Source organism: Chiloscyllium plagiosum, unplaced genomic scaffold, assembly GCF_037043375.1.
Source record: "Chiloscyllium plagiosum isolate Xiang-an unplaced genomic scaffold, Cpla_swu_hap1 HiC_scaffold_7, whole genome shotgun sequence".
In the NCBI taxonomy this organism is placed as follows: Eukaryota; Metazoa; Chordata; class Chondrichthyes; order Orectolobiformes; family Hemiscylliidae; genus Chiloscyllium; species Chiloscyllium plagiosum.
In genome coordinates, this window is record NW_028270145.1 from 45,273,028 (window position 1) to 45,294,246 (window position 21,219).

The following is a 21,219-nucleotide window of genomic DNA, read 5'->3' on the forward strand; positions in this document are numbered from 1 at the left end:
AAAGTGTATTGTTTGAAGTAACTCCACAGTGGCTGGTATCCCATGACCAAGTAACCTTTTATTTATACATCGACAGTCTTGACACTGATCCAGCTTTCTCAAAGTCAGCCCTCAGTGAGCAGAACCTCTGACACTCTTGTTTATATCTGTCAACCAGGGGTCTCTGACCAGAGCAGATAAACAGCCCCAATCAGGGAACTTATATTCTACGAGGTCGATTACAATCACGACAGCATCCATATATAAGAATAGTAGAGGAAGAAAGTAGAGTATGAAAGAATACTAACTAGTAATATAAAAACAGATTGCGAGATTTTGTACAAGCATTTAAACAGGAAAATGGCAGCTGAAGCTTGTTGTCTTCCTTTAGAGAATAGGTTTGAGGAATTGACAGTAGGAAAAGATGAAATGGTGGGGTATTGAATAAATGTTTTGTGTCAGTCTTCACTGTAAAAGAAATAGAAAATGTCCCAAAAAGATTTGCAAATCAAGAGTGAATAGAAATGGCTTTAAAACAATCGCTATCACCAGGGAAAAGGTGCCTGGAAAACCATCACACCTGAAGGCTGACAAGTCCCCAGGAACAAATGGCCTACATCTGACGATTTTAAAAGCAATGGCTGCAGAGATAGTTGATGCTTTTGTTATAATCTTCAAAAATTCCTTAAATTCTGGAATGGACCTGGTTTGAAAAGTAGCTACCCTAACAGTTTTATTCAAGAAAGGAAAGAAACAGAAAACAGTAGGCCAGTTAGCCAAATGTCCGTAACAGGAAAATTGTTAGAATCCATTATTAAGGTGTTTAAAGTAGGATAATTAGAAAATAATAACATAATCAGGAAGAGGGAACATGGTTTTATGAAAGTGCTATTTGAAGAATAAACAAGCTGGATAAGGAGAACTTAGATTTCCAAAAAGGTATTTGATAAGCTGCCATACGAAAGAGTACTACGTAAGAGTACATGATGTAAGGGGTAACATAATAGTATGGATAAAGGTTTGGTTACCTAAAAGAAAGTAGTAGCAGCAAATCGTTGAATTTACCAAGGCACGCTTAGACAAATTATTGATAGACAAGTGAGTCACAAGAGTGATGTGGAGCAAACTGATATTTGGAGTTGGGATGGTAACCTGATCAACTGCAATCTGGTTGAATGGCCAATCAGCAGAATGCCTTGAGGGACCGAATGGTCTACTTCTTATTCTCAGTCCTGTAGTTTTATGTTCTAGTAACTTAATGATGAACAAGTTTCTTGCCCCCAAAAATAAAATAGAAAGTAACAAACCTAAGCACAATAATACTAAACTATGAACTATAATTTAAATATCCCTGTGTTTCATTGATTGTGTGAATTTTGCAAATTTCTTTTTCTAACAATCAAGTATTATTGTTTTGAAATATTTTGATATTGGGAATTTCACACACAGAACAGAAGTAGACCTTCTTAATTGTGTTATATTTTAAGCATAAAAAGCAGACAAAACAAATCTACATGATTCCATTGGGTAATCTACAAATGCACATTTGGAAAAGGGGAAACACTGCAGCTATGGTTACTTCATTGATTACATTAGTGGTAAGTGCCGAAAACTGCATGGCTATTTGTAACACAACTGCTTCCTGAAGAGATTACCTTAATGTTGCTGATTCAGGCATTGTCTTATTTGCATGATTAGTCAAACTGCATCATTCGGTTTAATGTTATATATCAGTGAAACTTTGCTTTAATGCATGAAATTCATCCCACTTCCACTCAATTTTTCCTGATATTACATTAATAAAAAATAACCTCATATGAATAAACTGCTAAGGCCAAATATATGAGTATCTTTGCTATGTAACAGTTCAATTGTTATTCCATTATGCTGCTTAACCTTTATTTTCTTAATAACATGTTAAAGCTATTTCAGGACTGATATGGTTAAGCAGTAATTGCTTAGAAATAGAAGAACATACATTGCATAAACAGGAAACTTTTACTATGGTCTTTATATCTGTTTCTTTGGTCTCATCTCCACAAATCTACCTTCTCTCTATATTACTCAATTTTCTCTTTGAGAACATTATTTCATACATTTCTTTTTACCATGATCAAATTTGCACTTACACAACAGAAAGTTTCTCATTACAGTGAGAGCTATCTTTCCCGTCACCCCTAATAAGACAATATGTTAGAGTGGAAAGCCAGCAGAAGTACTGAAATCTGCTTTAATGTGATCATTCTGAAATTCATCTAATGGAAGCTTTGAAGAAAAGACTGTAAAAATGAAAAACATAAACCATTTAGAAGAGTGCTTACCACAGCAATCTGATCCATTTAGCTATTATTCAAATATGTTTTCAAAGCTTGCACTGTGCCAAGAATATTTTTAAAATATTATCACACAGACCCAACAAATATTGGGCTCAAATTGACACCCTTTGACAGCAGATTTGTTGAGAGAGGGCATGTGAAACTCAATGGACAGTCTAGCCGACCCACAATGACAGGTTTGGCATCATGTGAACCACCCAAAAGTGGGCCGATTGACGTCTTTAATTGGTCAATTAAGGCTCACTTAAAGGTTTCACCTGGCCACCTGTAGGATTGACTAACAGAGGGCCACACTGAGCAGCCACTGTGCCAGGTTTCCCTGCACAGCTTGGGGTAGGTGGAGAAGAGTTTACTTTCCCTTCCTTAACTGGATCCCTGGATCTATCTTGCTCCTGCAAGATATTAACTTACCAGGTTCTCCGTGGCCTCTCCAACCAGAATCCCACCACCAACCAACTTCCACCAGTTGGATCCGCCAACTAGACACCAAATACCCACCAAATTCTGATCTAATGCTGGAAATCTTCACAAACAATGGGTGTAGTACCAGCAATGCCAGCCATGCCCAGCAGTGCTGCTGGTACAGGAGAGATGTCTGTGGTGCTGGAAAAGCACAGCAGGTCAGGCATCCGAGGAGCAGGAGAAATCAACGTTTCGGGCAAAAACCCTTCATCAGGAATGAGGCTTGTGAACCAAGGGGGTAGAGAAATAAATTGTGGGGGGAGATGGGGTGGGGATGTGGGACTGGGGGGGAAGGTAGACAACCTGGGGGTGGGGGAGTGGGATGCTGTGAAAAGGTTCTCCTCCTCTCCTTACATGGATATCAGTGAGTCTCTCTCTCTCTCTCACTGCACCCCCCCCTCCCCCAGGTCATTACCATCCCCCCTCACCATCCCACCCCACACATATTTATCACTCCACTCCCTTGGCACACAAGCCTCATTCCTGATGAAGAGCTTTTGCCCGAAATGTCGATTATCCTGCTCCTCAGAAGCTGCCTGACCTGCTGTGCTTTTCCAACACCACACTGATCCCCAGCATCTGCAGTCCTCACTTTTTCCCAGGACAGATGTCTGTCTATTAACAGTCACTGGTCACAGGGCAGCTGTTCTTATACTGGGTAAGATCCTGCAACTACCCATCAAACTGAAAGTGAAGGGGAAAAGGAGGTAGGGGAGTGAAGGGACCACTGTGTCCCGCAAGATCCAGCCCATCATCTCTTTGAGATATTCTTGTCTCCAAAATTCTGCTCTTATCTCTTGCTTGTGTTGATCTGTGCATCATGTGCCTTATATCTGCAATTTTACAATATTTCACATACAACCTTTTACTCAATAACTACAAATTGTTAAACTTTGTGGCTTGAATTCAGCTCAGTCCATCCAGTCTTCGTCTGATCTCTGTGCACAGATACCGTTAAATGAGTACTATTCAGAAGCAGGTATCCAGGGTGAATCATCCCCTCCCATCCAACCTCATTTACCTTAGAGAATGTACCAAAATATCAGATATCGGACCAGGATCAACTGACACAGACTGGAGACAGAACCTAAAAACAACTTACAACTTTCGATACAGTTTTATATAAAATGGAGTCATTGAGGAAACACATGTCCTCTACACCACCCACTATACAGATAGAGAAAAGTCTAAACATCGTTTGTGTTTTATAGTTGTTTTAGTTATGTTAAAGATTCATCTTACACCTATTAATACTGACTCAGAATTGAAATTTTGATTGCATTCATAAACACTTATTTATTACATATCAGATTGTTGTTTGGTAGGACAGAACTTTCAGCATTGCTGAAAATAGAGACATGTTGCCAAAGCTTTCCATTTTTCATTCAACTAGTCGGTCACAAGAATACTAAATTTGAATGATACTTTATTCTGCCCGAGAAAAAGGGTGCTGATTGGTTGGATTCTGAGTAGTTGCAACATGGCCATAGAAAATGCACTTGGGAATAGTTAACCCCAAGCTCTTATTTAAATCCAAAGGGAACTTCAATCTGTTTGGCTGAGGCACTGTCATGTGGAAAGCATCAGAAAAGTGTTATTTAACTTGAAAAGCTATTATGCCTAGATGCATACTTCTCAAGGGTTTACATATACATAGCTTCCATCATGTAGGATTGAGTTAGATAGTGATCCCATCTGATAAGCTTACTTTTGGTTGTTTGTATAAACACATCCCTGCGTTGCTCAGTAAGGATCATCACATTGCAGAATCACAGCTAATGCCAGACATGATTTGGAGATGCCGGTGTTGGACTGGGGTGTACAAAGTTAAAAAATCACACAACACCAGGTTATAGTTCAACAGGTTTAATTGGAAGCACACTAGCTTTCAGAGCGATGCTCCTTCATCAGGTGATAGTGGAGGGCTTGATCGTGACACAGAATGTATAGCAAAAATTTTTGCTATAAATTCTGTGTTACGATCGAGCCCTCCACTATCACCTGATGAAGGAGCGTCACTCCAAAAGCTAGTGTGCTTCCAATTAAACCTGTTGGACTATAACCTAATGCCAGACATGGTGGTCTGAGTTTTGAAAGGATAGGCAGGTTGAGTTTGGTCAGCCTGTTGCAAACTGCCAGAGATGTGCTGTTTGATATGATTCACGAAGCATTGGATTGTATGGAATCAAATCAGCACTAAAATTCATACACCACTTTACTCATTGTATCATATGCAGAATGTCTTTTTGGCTTGAAAAACAGCTTCCGTTACTGGAAAATATCATTCACATTGATATTGCATAATAGTGTGAGATGAGTAGTTTCACCTGTTGATCAAATTATTTTGAGACACCTTACTTTCCAACACAATATTTTTCAGGAGCAAGCTAGTGATCTTAGGCCAATTCTCCAGGATGCATGATAACAGGGAGCAATAATCTGATTGTGATGGTTATTTGTCAGCAGTACTCTGAATAGATTATGAAAAATACTAGTTAGTTTAGTTGTCTATATATTTACAATATGTTGCATTTTACAGCATAAAGTTCAAATAATATTGGACTCTTCTTTTTCATTCAGAAGTGTCAATGGTAATGCCAGTCATTGGATTTTGTTTCACAAGTTTGAAGATGTTGTTATCTTCAAATGGAATATTAGAGAGCCTATCACCAGAGACAGGAGACCAGATCTTCCCATGCTGACTTGGGTCCAAATGCATGAGAGGGACTTTAAAAATTGTGTTCGCTGTTTAGATTCCCTCCGCATTTCCAGTGTCAGATATTTTTAGTGGCATGGGGAAGAAGTGATTTAGGAGTCTGAACACTGCTGTCCCAATATTGTCAAATATATTGTGAGAGAGTGCATTTCAGAACTTCCACAATTTTGTTGGGGTGGGCAGGTTTGAGTAGACAATGTATGTCACTTCAGCAGAGAGGTCTTTTGAATGCCAGATGGACTATCTAGTCACTGTATGAAAGGTCATTACAAAATGTGCTGTCTGCTTCAAGTGTCATTATAACATGCAGTAGTCTAACTTGTATCTGTTTTACTGTAGTGAAAGCATATGACCAAGTACGACATCAAAGAGTCCTAGCAAAACTGTAGTCAGTGAGAATGGGGAAATCTCACACTGCTTGAAGTAATACCTACCTCAGAGGAAATTGGTTATAGTTGTTAGAAGTCAATCATCTTGGCTCCAGGACATCTCTGCAGGAGTTCCTCAGGATAGTGTCCTAGGACTAACCTATGATCAGCTGCTTCATCAATGAACATTCCTCCTTTTAAGGTCAGAAGGGAGGATGTCCATTGATAACTGCACTATATTCAGAATCATTCATGACTTCTTAGATACAGAATCAGTCTGTGTCCATAAGCAGCAAGACCTGGACAACATCTGTACTTGGATTAATAATTAGCAAGCAACATTACACCTTTCAAGTGCTAGGCAACACCATCTCCAACAAGAGAGAATATAATCAATTTTTTGGCATTAAGCAGCATTACAATTACCAAGCCTCCTATTGGAATATCCTGGAGTTACCTCTGACCAGAAACTGAACTGGACTAATCGTATGAACACGAGGCTGAAAGAGCAGGTCAGCGGAGAGGAATTCTAAATGAGGAACTTTCCTTCTGACTTACCAGTTCTTGTCTATCCATTCCAAGTCAAAGGTCAGGAGTGTGATGTAACACTTCACAATTGTCTTGATGAATGTAACTCCAACAACATTCAAGAAGCTCAACATCTATCAGGATAAAGCAGCCCAATTGATTGGCATAACATCTACCACCTTCAATATTAAACTTCTTCATCACAAATGTACAAGAACTGCATTATATACAATCTTCAATATACATTATGTTAACTCACCAAGCCTCTTTCAACAAACATATGATCTCTACCATCTAGAAGGAAAAGGGCAAAATATTAATGGGAGTACCAATACCAGCAAGGTTCCTTCCATAACACATGCCATCCTCACTTGGAACTATACTGCCTTTCCTTCACTGGTCAAAATCCTGGAGCTCCCTTCCTAATAGCCTTGTGAATCTGTACACCACAAAGTGTAACAATATAAGATGACTACTCTCCACCATTTCCCAAGGCAACCCAGATTGGGCAATAAATGCTGACCTAGCCATTGTTGTCCACATCCTATCAGTGAATAAAAAAAAATCATTCAATGATCCTTTATTTGAAAAGATAAGTGGCCATTATAAATACAGCTGAAAAGTTGTTACCTTTGACAAATAACGGGCTCTCAAGACATTGTGAAAGTCTTCAAATGCTTTAGAGTGGATTATCGACAGGACAAAGTGCTATTCCATGTTACAAAGTTTTGAAGAGCTAGACCAATTTGAAATTTCAGAGTGTAATTGTATAAAATGTCCTCATCACTTTCATATTTTATTTACTGATGCCATCAGTTTGGTTGTTTTAAAGTTTTGATAAAAGTTGGAGCTTTTGGCTGTATTCAAGCCCCTAATGAACACTGCTCAAGATTTTTTTTTACACAGCTACACTGGGAAATGTGAACTTGATATTTTGACAGTTTTATGAGCTTCTGAATTGGACAAATGTTTTCAGTGGATTTTCAAATACTGTTTATGTTTGCACTTTCCAAATAGTTCAAGTGTTTTTATATGGTTCATATTTAGAATGAATACTGGGTGGGGGAGAGGGTGTAGATTGTGGAAGGTTTCAAAACTGAAAAAACTGTTATGAGAATAGACTGAAGAAGTTGGAACTGTTCTCTTTGGAGAGAAGATGACGGAGAGGAGATTTAATAGAAATTTTCAAAACTATTAGAGTAGATAGAGAGAAACTATTTCTGCTTGTAAAGAAATGAATGAGAAGGCATAGGTATTTAGTGATATGCAAATGAAGGCATAGTGATGTGCAAGAAAATGTTTTCACACAATGAGTCATTTGGCAATGACATGTATTACTTGGACATGTGGTGAAGGCAGGTACAATACAGCCATTTAAGAGAAGATAGTAAGGACTGCAGCTGGAAGTGAGAGTCGATAAAATGTGGAGTTGGAAAGGCACAGCTGGTAAGTCAATATTTCAGGTCAGGACCCATTATCAGCACTGGCAAATTGGATGATTATTTAGGTAGAAATGGAGTGCATGGATGTGGAGAAAAGGAAGGATGTGTGCTCTTTGGTGATAGAATGGATGTAGGCATGATGAGCTGAATGGTCTCTTATTCTGAACAATTCTGTGATACTGTGTGAGGGGTATTTGAAGGGATTATCAGGTGGGGGATGTTACAGGGGGTGAAGTAGCTTTGAAGTGGTTAAATGGAGTAGAACGTGAGGGTTGCAAGGAGTCAGACACTGATTTGCAGAACTGAACTGTTTTCTCTGCGAATGTTAGCAAGTCTTTTAATTTGACCATGGCATGCCAAACATGAAGACATCGCTATCTGCACCAGATAGATGTCCAGTTAACTGACACTTCTAGGTAGGAGGTAGGACTTTGATGCTAAGAAATTTGCCAACACCCAATTTCTACTTCCAACATAAAATTTAGACCAGAGTCTTCAGTTAAGAGAAAAGTCTCATTGGACCAGCTGCATTGGTACAACACCCATTTGGCAAGAGCCCTTTAATTCATAATTCCACACATGAAACTCATTGATCGTTCAATAAGTGAATTGTTTGATTTGACATTAAACAGGCTCAATTCTTAAAATATCCTGGGAAAGTCTGTATTAAAATCCTACTGTACCAAATATTTCAATGCATTCAGAATTGAAATGTTTGTTTGTTATGTGCTTAATCCATCAAATTAAACATTTGGAAGCAGTCATTACAGGCTGGTGTCAATCCTGCAATGACAGGATTAGATTGTGTGGTCTTGAGCTTGCTCAGTGGCAAGACAGCCATCATCTGTATCAAATTAGTACCAAAAAGTCAGGGTTGATTCTCATTCTGGTTGAGATAGGCTTTGGGCCTGCCACCTCACCCTGTCTAGTCAGCAAGCCACAACATAATCTGTGGTTTTGATCACCCTCAATATTCAAGGATGTTACCTATTAAGATAATTAGACTGTGCATATTATACATACTTCCTGCCCTGTGTTTACTGACCCAAGGTTTTGAACTTTTAATGGCACAGAGTTAGTTATTTGTTCCAACATCTCATCATGGGCACTGGGGTCACTTTAAGATCTGTGAATAGTATAAATATGACAATATTAGATTGTTCACTGTTCACTCTGCTCTCAGACTCCTCTTTTTTGAAGTTAATTGAATTTAATATTGTATGAGATGTTTCACAGCTGGTCAACTCAATGCCATTTTTTATGCTTTCTCTAAACATTAAAATTACACATATCTTGTCAGCTTTGACTATTGCCCAGGAGTAAACAAAATCTTACTCCAGAGCTCATTCATCAATTTGAGGTGATCTAAGTTTTAGGTTATCCAGCTATTTTGTGGCTTGAATTTTGCTAACTGTCAAGTATGAGGGTCAGGTTTGATGTACTCTTGCCCTGTAGCTTTGATAGAAGTAGTCTGATACTTCAAAAAAAGGTTGAAATACCATCTGTACAATTACAGCAGGATTTCTGCTGCTATTTCACTCAAACTGCAATGGATTAACTGCTGAAACACATCTCCTCTGATCCATGAGTAGAGTGTACTCTTCTTGGGACATAGAAATAATTGAAAAGGAAGGATTTTACTAGCCCACAAATGTAACAAAAAACATTATTGTCCAATGCATTAGACTGTAATCATGTAATAGGAAAGCTGAGGATAATCATATTTCTGATTAGTAATTATTAGTGAGTAGTAGATTATCATTGGTTTGCATTCTCAAAAATCATACGGGTTGTTCTGCTATAACATGCGTTTCATTAACAAGAATTCGCTATAATGTAATTGACAATTTGGGGACACTGTTTCTAAAGCGCGAAGTTTTAAAGTGTGTATTGGTTAAAAAGTGATTCCTGTCCCATTAGTTTAAATGGTGCTGCTATTACACAATTTTCTAATAACACAGGATTACAGAAGAACAGAACTACCGCATTATAGCAGAATTGAAAGTATTCATATTTAACCTTTTGTGTATTTGTCATGTATATACAATTTTTTTCAGCATTCTGAATATTTTATCTTGTATTACAGAATTGAAAGCAAATTCATTGTTAAAACCGGACTCCAGGTAAAGTTCCCCATATTGTTAATTCCAGACAGGATGTCCTGAACTGTTAAGGTTCTGGATGAGGAAGAATGAACTGGTTGTCTTTCTTTATTCACACACCCATTTAGTTAGTTGCAACAAGGTTAATTGATAAAGGATTCCTTCCCTTCTGGATATCTCTCTCCCAGTCACAAATTAAACTATGCTTTGAAAGATGCCGACTTAACCAAGACTTTTCAAATTAAGAAAAAGACGGAGCATAAATTAATTATCACACAAGAGAAGAAATACTAACACAAAGACATGCACCCATTCATTTTCTGAGCTTTGGTCATATTTTCACTTCTAACTGGTCTCTTTCATTTCTGGACTGGGCATTTGCAATCACATTGAATTTGCCAGCCATGTTGGTGACGTATAAGTGGTATGGTTGAAGGAACAAGCTCCAACAAAATGACTGAAACATTAAAATTTCCATAAAAGTTTACAAGTCATGGTTACAGTATAGACTGTAGTCTCTCTGTGCCCATTTTGAACATATATCTCAAAGTGTTTGAGGGACAGTAATAATTCAAGTGTTTCCTCCTCCGCTGTGGATAGTGCTTCTGATCTGTTTTAATGAAGTTTTTAATGATGTGCTATTTAGTCTGTTTATTAGAGAATTGTCTTCTTGAAAAAGGACTGCCCCCTACTCCAATGTCATGCTCATCAGTAGCTACTTTAAGTAAGACCATAAGACATAGGAGTGGAAGTCAGGCCATTTGGCCCATCGAGTCCAATCCACCATTTAATCATGGCTGATGGGCATTTCAATTCCACTTAACCGCACTCTCCTCGTTGTCCTTAATTCCTTGCGAGATCAAGAATTTATCAATCTCTGCCTGGAAGACATTTAACAACCCAGCCTCCACTGCGCTCTGTGACAATCAATTCCACAGGCCCACCACTATCTGGCTGAAGAAATGTCTCCTCATTTCCATTCTAAATTGACCTCTTCTAATTTGAAGGCTGTGCCCATGGGTCCTAGTCTCCCCGCCTAACAGAAACAAATTCCCAGCATCTACCCTTTCTAAGCCATGCATTATCTTGTAAGTTTCTATTAGATCACCCCTCAATCTTCTAAACTCTAATGAATATAATCCCAGGATCCTCAGCCGTTCATTGTATGTTGGGTCTACCATTCCAAGGATCATCCGTGTGAGTCTCAGCTGGACACGCTCCACTGCCAGTATGTCCTTCCTGATGTGTGGATCCCAAAATTGGACACAGTATTCTATTTGGGCCCTTACTAGAGCTTTATAAAGTATCAGAAGCACATTGCTGTTTTTATATTCCAATCCTGTTGCGATAAATGACAACATTGCATCTGCTTTCTTAACCACGGACTCCACCTGTAAGTCAACCTTTAGAGAATCTTGGACTAGCACTCTCAGATCCCTTTGTACTTTGGCTTTATGAATTTTCTCACTGTTTAGAAAATAGTCCATGCCTGTATTCCTTTTTCCAAAGTGCAAGACTTCGCATTTGCTCACGTTGAATTTCAGTCATTTCCTGGACCAATCTCCTAAGCAGTCTAAATCTTTCTGCAACCTCCCCACCTCCTCAGTACTATCTGCCTGTCGGCCTAACTTCGTATCATCATCGAACTTCGCCAGAATGCCCCCCAGTCCTTTCATCCAGATCATTAATGTATAAAGTGAATAGCTGCGGCCCCAACACTGAACCCTGTGGGACACCATTTGTCACCAGCTGCCATTTTGAAAAAAGAACCTTTATCTCAACTCTCTGCCTTCTGTTAGACAGCCAATCCTCAATCCATGCCAGTAGCTCACCTTGAACACCATAGGTCCTCACCTAACTCAACAGCTTCCCATGAGGCACCTTATCAAAAGCCTTTTGGAAGTCTAGATAGATAACATCCACTGGGTCTCCTTGGTCGAACCTTCTTGTTACCTCTTCAAGGAATTCTAACAGAGTTGTCAGGCACGACCTCCCCTTACTAAATCCATGCTGACTTCTTCTAATCCGACCTGCACTTCCAAGAATTTAGAAATCTCATCCTTAACGATGGATTCGAGAATTTTATTTACAATGGAGATTAGGCTAATCGGCCTATAATTTTCCACCTTTTGTCTTGATCCTCTCTTAAACAAGGGGGTTACAACAGCAACTTTCCAATCATCTGAGAGTTTCCCCGACTACAGTAATGTTTGAAGGATCATAATCAGCACCTCCGCTATTTCCTCAGCCACCTCCCTCAGAACTCTAGGATGTAGCCCACTGTGGCCAGAAGATTTATCAATTTTTAGACCTTTTAGCATTTCTAGAATTTTTTCTTTTGTAATGGCTACCATACTCAACTCTGGCCCCAACTCTCCTTAAATACTTCTTTAAAGTGTGGAACTAGAAGCACAGGCTCACATCTTAAAATGGCTTTCAGCATTACAAAACAGCTTGGTATTTTTCAGTCCATATTAGCTTTGCTTTTTTTTTCTGCAGTAGGTCAGTGCTATAATACTGAAGGTTGAGATGAATATTTCGTACAACCACAGATTCCCAAGAAGCTCATTATTTTCTGTTTTGTTATGTGAATGGGAGACTGTGTTGCTGCTTCTATCTTTGAAGCCCTGGGTAGTACACTTCCTTGACCTCTAAATATTTTAGATAGGTCAATTGGACTTTAGCGAACTCAATGTTTGTGAGATTCACAACTAAGTCAATGATTGTATTTTGCAGAGGAGGACTTACAGTTGCTGCATGTGCATTTCCTAGTGTTGTTATATGCTAGGAAGTTGTTTTGCTACACCACCCAATTAGATAAGGCTGCTGCTATCCAGCTCCTTAGTTTTTGAAACACGGCTGAAGCATATCGAAGTTCAGCTAGCATCACCTGACACTGGGATAACCCCTGGAGTTGTGAAGACTGAGAATTCTTCTTGTGTGCAGCAATTAATCAATTCATTCATTTGTTAATTCAAGAAAGCCTGGTTGAATTGACTCCTTTAAAGCATAATGTTCAATTGGATCCAGGAGAGAGGTGACCACAAGAGAAAAGATCCTTTCTAAATAAATCTTGTGACGACCAATTAAGGGTCTGCCAGAATAAAGAACAGGAGAGCCAGTTCAACCCTACTCTGTCCCAGCCTAACCGCTTAGGGAACCCCATGTGGAACCGTAATGAATCGGGGAACCTGTCCAGGGGTCTGGTGATAACAGTATACACATGAAATACATTTAATTGTATTGCTTAAGAGTATGGTAGGTGTTTTTCCTTATTTTAAAAATGTACATGTCACTAAAATGGTGCTTTTGCTGTTAATTAAAATACTAACCTGGAACCTCTGCTCAGTAATGATACTGGGCAATTTTTCCAATACTATATTTTTTCATCATTGCAGCTCGGTCTTTTTGTCTGAGATGCAACAGTGATCTCTCAGGATAGCTATTCAGAGAACAATGAAGAGGAGTAACAGAGAGGAATGGGTGTATGCGTGCACACCCAAATGTGTACCTAATTTGTGTGTGTACCTGCGCATGAATGCAGGCGTGTTAACGTATCTGTGTCTGTGTGTGTACTGGTAATTAAACATTTACATAGATTAGATTAGATTAGATTAGATTAGATTTGATTAGATTACTTACAGTGTGGAAACAGGCACTTCAGCCCAACAAGTCCACACCGACCCGCCGAAGCGCAACCCACCCATACCCCTACATTTACCCCTTTACCAAACACCACAGGCAACTTAGAGTTATTTCCTTAATTTGTTTTTCAGTAAAAGTTTTGCACAAAACTTACTTATCTGTGACAAGTATTTTCATTTGAAATGCAGTGATTATGCAGCAATCAGATTCATTCCACATTGGTAAAAAAAACACGCATTTGCAAAGTCTTTGATTTTCACGAATTTGTTGTAAATAATTTTGGTATTATCATCCAAATGTGGTGACCTTATTCCACACCTCTCAAAGAATAGGTTTTTTTCCCGCCTTACTTTAGTTTCAAATCCCTTGCTGTAAATAGATGGTTGAAATGAGTGAAAAGGAACTTCTTGCTGGCCACCCTTGTAAACATGTATCCACTGCAGTGAAATGTGACTGCTGTTTCAGAAACAATTGTGCACCGGAAATGGTGGAGGCAAAGAAATTTTTGATTTCCATTCTAATTTAACTTTTCCGTTCTATATTCATGAGGCACTAAATTTGGAGAAACCAAATTGACTCACGCACTCCTGACCTTTGTCCTGCTATCCATAATAAATAAGTAGATTTTAACTTGGTCAGAATTAATTACAGTTAATTTAGATCCCTTTCTGATTCTGGGTGAAAGTGACAAAATAATGATGACAAAACCACCATTAAGTTGATTTACTGCATGTGTAAAACTAGTAGGTTGATGAATCATCTATTACTAATTCATTGTAAATTTTTAAATTTATTCACTTTTTTTTCCAGATGAGAACTAGTTTAACCCAGTTCACAATGGAAGTACTTGCTGAGGCAAGCTAAAATAAAGGGTTCCAATCAACTTTAGCTAATGGGCAGTACACATGCACAAGCAGAATTTGGAACAGTACCTGAACAGTACCTTTCATAGTCGGAGGTGTATATACACTCTTCTTTCTCTGTTGAGGTGACATCTCGGCATTCTGGAAATTTAAAAAAAAAACACATCAATAATATTCAGTCTGTGGGATCTCACAGACTCACTAATCAATCCTGAGGAATACGCTAAAAGACTAGTGTTAGGAATTGAAGGAATGTGTTATTGATAAAGCTTTCAAAAATTATTAACTGATCAAAACAGCATAAATAGAGTCATAGAATCATAGAGATGTACAGCATAAAAACAGACCTTTCGGTCTAACCCATCCATGCCAACCAGATATCCCAACCCAATCTAGTCCCACCTGCCAGCACCCGGCCCATATCCCTCCAAACCCATCCTATTCATGTATCCATCCAAATGCCTTTTAAATGTTACAATTGTACCAGCCTCCACCACTTCCTCTGGCAGCTCATTCCATACAAGTACCACCTTCTGTGTGAAAGTGTTGCCCCTTAGGTCTCTTTTATATCTCTCTACTCTCACCCTAAACCTATGCCCTCTAGTTCTGGAATCCCACACCCCAGGGAAAAGACTTTGTCTATTTATTCTATCCATGGACCTCATAATTTTGTAAACCTCAATAAGGTCACCCCTCAGCCTCCGATGCTCCAGGGAAAACAGCCTGCCCCAGCCTGTTCAGCCTCTCCTTATAGCTCAAATCCTCCAATCCTGACAACAGCCTTGTAAATCTTTTCTGAACCCTTTCAAGTTTCACAACATCTTTCCGATGTGCAAGAGGCCAGAATTGCATGCGATATTTCAACAGTGGCCTAACCAATGACCTGTACAGCCACAACATGACCTCCCAACCCCTGTACTCAATACTCTGACCAATAAAGGAAAGCATACCAAACGCCTACGCACTATCCTACCTACCTGCGACTCCACTTTCAAGGAGCTATGAACCTGCACTCCAAGGTCTCTTTGTTTAGTAACACTCCCTAGGACCTTACCATTAAGTGTATAAGTCCTGCTAAGATTTGCTTTCCCAAAATGCAGCACCTCACATTTATCTGAATTAAACTCCATCTGCCACTTCTCAGCCCATTGGCCCATCTGGTCAAGATCCTGTTGTAATCTGGGGTAACCTTCTTCCTGAAGACGGGCTCATGCCTGAAACATTGATTCTCCTGCTCCTTGGATGCTGCCTGACCTGCTGTGCTTTTCCAGCAACACATTTTCAGCTCTAACCTTCTTTGCTGTCCACTACACCTCCAACTTTGGTGTCATCTGCAAACTTACTAACCATACCTCTTATGCTCACATCCAGGTCATTTATATAAATGACAAAAAGTAGAGGACCCAGCACCGATCCTTGTGGCACTCCACTGGTCACAGGCCTCCAGTCTGAAAAACAACCCTCCACCACCACCCTCTGTCTTCTACCTTTGAGCCAGTTCTGTATCCAAATGGCTAGTTCTCCCTATATTCCGAGAGATCTAGCCTTGCTAACCAGTCTCTCATGGGGAACCTTGTCGAACGCCTTACTGAAGTCCATATAGTTCACATCTACCGCTCTGCCCTCATCAATCTTCTTTGTTACTTCTTCAAAAAACTCAATCAAGTTTGTGAGACATGATTTCCCACGCACAAAGCCATGTTGACTATCCCTAATTGGTCCTTGCCTTTCCAAATACAAGTACATCCTGTACCTCAGGATTCCCTCCAACAACTTGCCCACCACCGACGTCAGGCTCACTGGTCTATAGTTCCCTGGTTTGTCCTTACCGCCCTTCTTAAACAGTGGCACCACATTAGCCAACCTCCAGTCTTCCGGCACCTCACCTGTGACTATTGATGATACAAATATCTCAGCAAGAGGCCCAGCAATCACTTCTCTAGCTTCCCACAGAATTCTAGGGTACACCTAGAATTGTGGGCGGCACGGTGGCACAGTGGTTAGCACTGCTGCCTCACAGCGCCTGAGACCCGGGTTCAATTCCCGCCTCAGGCGACTGACTGTGTGGAGTTTGCACGTTCTCCCCGTGTCTGCGTGGGTTTCCTCCGGGTGCTCCGGTTTCCTCCCACAGTCCAAACGATGTGCAGGGTCAGGTGAATTGGCCATGCTAAATTGCCCGTAGTGTTAGGTAAGGGGTAAATGTAGGGGTATGGGTGGGCTTCGCTTCGGCGGGTCGGTGTGGACTTGTTGGGCCGAAGGGCCTGTTTCCACATTGTAATGTAATGTAATCTAATCTAATCTAATCTAATCTAATCTAATCTAACCTGATCAAGTCCTGGGGAGTTATCCACCTTTATGCATTTAAAGACATCCAGCATTTCCTCCTCTGTAATATGGACATTTTTCAAGGTGTCATCATCTATTTGGAGAAAGTGAGGTCTGCAGATGCTGGAGATCAAAGTTGAAACTTTATTGCTGGAACAGCACAGCAGGTCAGGGCAGCATCCAGGGAACAGGAGATTCGACGTTTCGGGCACAGGCCCTTCTTCAGGAATGCCCTCCTGAAGAAGGGCCTGTGCCCGAAACGTCGAATCTCCTGTTCCCTGGATGCTGCCTGACCTGCTGTGCTGTGCCAGCAATAAAGTTTCAACGTCATCATCTATTTCCCTACTTTTTATGTCTTCCATATCCTTTTCCACAGTAAATACTGATGCAAAATACTCGTTTAGTACCTCCCCCATTTTCTGTGGCTCCACACAAACGCCTTCTTGCTGATCTTTGAGGGGCCCTATTCTCTCTCTCGTTACTGTTTTGTCCTTAATGTATTTGTAAAAGCCCTTTGGATTCTCCTTAACTCTATGTGTCAAAGCTATTTCATGTCCCCTTTTTGCCCTCCTGACTTCCCTCTTAAGTAAACTCCTACTGCCTTTATACTCTAAGAATTCACTCAATCTATCCTGTCTATACCTGACATATGCTTCCTTCTTTTTTCTTAACCAAACTTTCAATTTCTTTAGTCATCCAGCATTTCCTATACTTAACAGCCTTTCCTTTCTCCCTAACAGGAATATACTTTCTCTGAATTCTCGTTATCTCATGTCTGAAGGCTTCCCATTTTCCAGCTGTCCCTTTACCTGCGAACATCTGCCCCCAATCAGCTTTTGAAAGTTCTTGTCTAATACCATCAACATTGACCTTTCTCCAGTTTAGAACTTCAACTCTTAGATCTGGTCTATCCTTTTCCTTGTATGCTTACTTTGATGAACTACTTTTATTATTAACAGAAGCAAGAAATAGTCTACCTTAGTGGTTCTATTAAAATAAATCCTGTTATTTGCAATCATACATTTAACCAGTCATCTGAACCGCTTTCACATTCTCCACTGTGAAAAACATTATTTTTCTGTTTGAAATTCTTTTATAAGTAAATTAAATGCACAAACACTTCCTAGAAGTCGAATTAGTGTTTCAAGAGTATAAATTAATTAGAATCCTGTTCTCACATTTTCACCATTTCCAGAATTAATAGGGCTCAGCACAATTCTGATCCATAGGAATCAATAATTTAGCTACTGTTACGTGATAGATTGCAAAATGGTATTACATAATACTTTATTTTTGAGTCTAAATTTGAACACGTGGTGGGAATGGGATGGGGGATGGGGAAATGGAGGGGGAGTGGGGAAGTGATGTTGGAGGAGATCAAGAATCAAACTGGATTGGGTCCTGTGAGAGCAGTGGGCTCTAATTTGGGGTCAGCAACATTCCACACCCAATGGTGTTCTCATTCTAGCATTCACCATGTTGATTCAGGTTGCCTTATACTACACTGGTCAACCTCCTGAACAAAGCAATGAACTAAGTGGAATATATAAATAAATGTCCTTCACCTTTCACAAACTGGAATGTAGGAACATTTTTTTTCAGCTTCCTAGCCCAGCCCAGCTACTCTTTCACCGAACAGCAAACTGACTGTGTCCCAGTGTTATTTAAAGCAGTGTGCAGTGAAGTCTCTGTTTGATGGCTTTAAGCTTGCAGCAGATGTCTTGGCTTCTGATGCTGAATATTGATGAGGCAAATGACTTTTAACAGCTTTAGCACTTTGTAAAGATCTTCAGCCATATTTGTTGCTTTTAAAATGGATATTTTACTGCATCCTCACTTAGAGCTAAAGGAAGAGGAGGTGCAGTGAACATGACAATGAAAAATGGCAACTGCTGATGCACACACACAAAAAAAATGCTGAGCACAGGAAACCTCAATGCACAATTCTTCCACATAGGGTCTATTTCTTCAGCTGAAGTGTGGAACAATGTGCCCGCAGACTGCGCTTCACAAGTAGACTCTTCCACATTTACCAGCAAATGCTCTCAGCTGGGCATGTGCAGCACTGCCTCTGGCTATTGAGACACATATGAATCTCAATATGAATCAACAGCCATTTTGAGCTGCACCAGAATACATTCCCAGTGTCAGTGAATTTTCATAATTCAGTGTACAACAAATACACCCTTCAACAAGAGGAACAATTCTGTCACCTTCCTTGTGAAAGCAATCAAACTACAGAAGAAAGCCCTTTGACTCCCCAACAGTGATAGCCTCCTAAAAGTTCAGGGAACAATTGAATACACACATATTGTTCTCAACCTCTGTACGAAGAGCCCAGAACATTCTTGGACAGAAAGAGCGGCTGATGTGTAACTACAGGCAATAAATAATGCAGGGAAGGCAATGGTGTAGATGTAATGTCACTGGGCTAATAATTCAGACTGAGAGAAAGTGAGGATTGCTGATGAAGGGCTTATGCCTGAAAGGTCGACTGTTCCTTGAATGCTGCCTGACCTGCTGGGCTTTTCCAGCACCACACTTTTTAACTCTAATAATTTAGAACCCCAGGCTAATGCTTTGGGAAAATTGGTTTATACCTCACATGGCAGACGGTGAAATTTGAACTCAATAAAATAAATTGGTATAGAAAGCTGGCCTAATGGTAACCATTGTCCATTTTCCCAGCTGGTTCACTAATGCGCTTTAAGGAAAGAAACCTGGTCTGGCCAACATGCAACTCCAGGCCTACAAAAATATAGTTGACTCTTAATGACTCAGAGCAGGGGTTAATCAGCAATGGCTAAGTAATGCCCATAGCTCATGAATGGATGAATAAATAAAGGTATGAGGTTCATTTCCTGGCAGTTTTCATTCAATGCCAGTCTTTGATCTTCTCTTCCTCTACTTATTCCATCTGGTTAGAGATTAGCTGCTTCAAGACAAGGATGTAGAAACACCTATCCTGTGGTTTCATAAAGAACTTGAGTGCAGTGGCTGAGCAATGCTGCCATCAAAAGCCCTTCCAGAATACCTTGAGGGAGTTCCAGAATTGTCTTGATTTTCCTTCGTTCCCCACAACTTGTCCTGTAAAAGACACAGCCAATGTGGCCACCTTGTGAAGATGATATGGAAGGGCTATGAAGTTGAGGGACGAAGACAGCGAAGGATAATGAGGACAGCATGGGCCTGCAGCGCTGCACCACTATCAGCTCTGCATTAGCAACTAATTCATAAGGCTCTGTTCTATTATCCCCTCCCTTTCCAACTCCCCAATAATCCCTGTAACCTTCACAATTAACCTTTATACCCAGCTATGGGATATCCGAAATGCCCACAAAGTAAATACGCAATATTTGTGAAGTGGTTGACCTAGAATCACATAAAATAGGTTTGTGATGATATAGAAAAACTAAAAAAAACCTAGTGCAAAGAGCAGGCACTGTCTTTTACACTTCAGTATTTATGGTGACACTCCTAACAGACATTTATCTGGTGGCAACAGAATGGGAAGTCAAAGATCTCCTCTACATTGGGGAGACAGGACACCTACTTACAGAACGCTTCAGAGAACATCTCCAGGACACCCACACCAACCAACCCCACTGCCCCATGGCCGAACACTTCAAGTCCCCCTCCCACTCCACCAAGGACATACAGGTCCTGGGCCTCCTCCATCGCCACTCCCTAACCATCTGACGCCTGGAGGAAGAACACCTCATCTTCTGCCTTGGGACCCTCCAACTACATGGGATCAATGTGGATTTCACCAGTTTCCTCATTTCCCCTCCCCCCACCTTATTACAGATCCGACACCCCAACTTGGCATCGCCCTCATGAACAGTCCGACCTGTCCATCTTCCTTTTCACCAATCTGTTCCACCGATCTATCACCATTACCCCCCCCCCCCCTCCATCTACCTATCACACTCTCAGCTACCTCCCCCCAGCCCCACCTCCTCCCATTTATCTCCTCCCTCCTTGGCTCACAAGCCTCATTGCTGATGAAGAGCTTTTGTCTGAAATGTCAATTTTCCTGCTCCTCGGATGCTGCCTGACCTGTTGTACTTTTCCAGCACCACACCCTTGACTTTGATCTACAGCATCTGCAATCCTCACTTTCTCCTGGTCAACGATTCAAGTCTTAAGTAAGTTGTGGTGAGCAATCTTGAAGAATTATCATCATAGTGGGCCCAGTTATAGATAGCAGTTATAGATCAGTGACAACTAATGCAGTCTGGGTCAACTGGTACCAATGTGAACAATGGGGAAATGAACTTTCATTTGACAGAGATAGTATATGGCACTTCCATGTTCTCTATGCCGCTGTCATTGAATGGCCTCTCAGTATTCATACTGTTCTCCACAAGTAGAGAGCCCAGGACTGAGGTGATGTTTTGGAAGCCCTTTTCAAAATTTTCATCTCTCTTTGAAAGCTAGAGTAGTCCCAAGA

General features: G+C 40.4%; 1 protein-coding gene across 1 annotated transcript in view; it reads right to left on the reverse strand.

The window, feature by feature from the left end:
• Positions 1-21,219, reverse strand: part of ppp1r1c (protein phosphatase 1, regulatory (inhibitor) subunit 1C) — a 127,651-nt gene that overhangs the window by 55,964 nt on the left and 50,468 nt on the right. Inside the window, exon 4 of the mRNA XM_043693463.2 lies at positions 14,522-14,582. Coding sequence (XP_043549398.1) covers positions 14,522-14,582 — 61 coding nt within the window. The remainder of the gene's footprint in view (positions 1-14,521; positions 14,583-21,219) is intronic.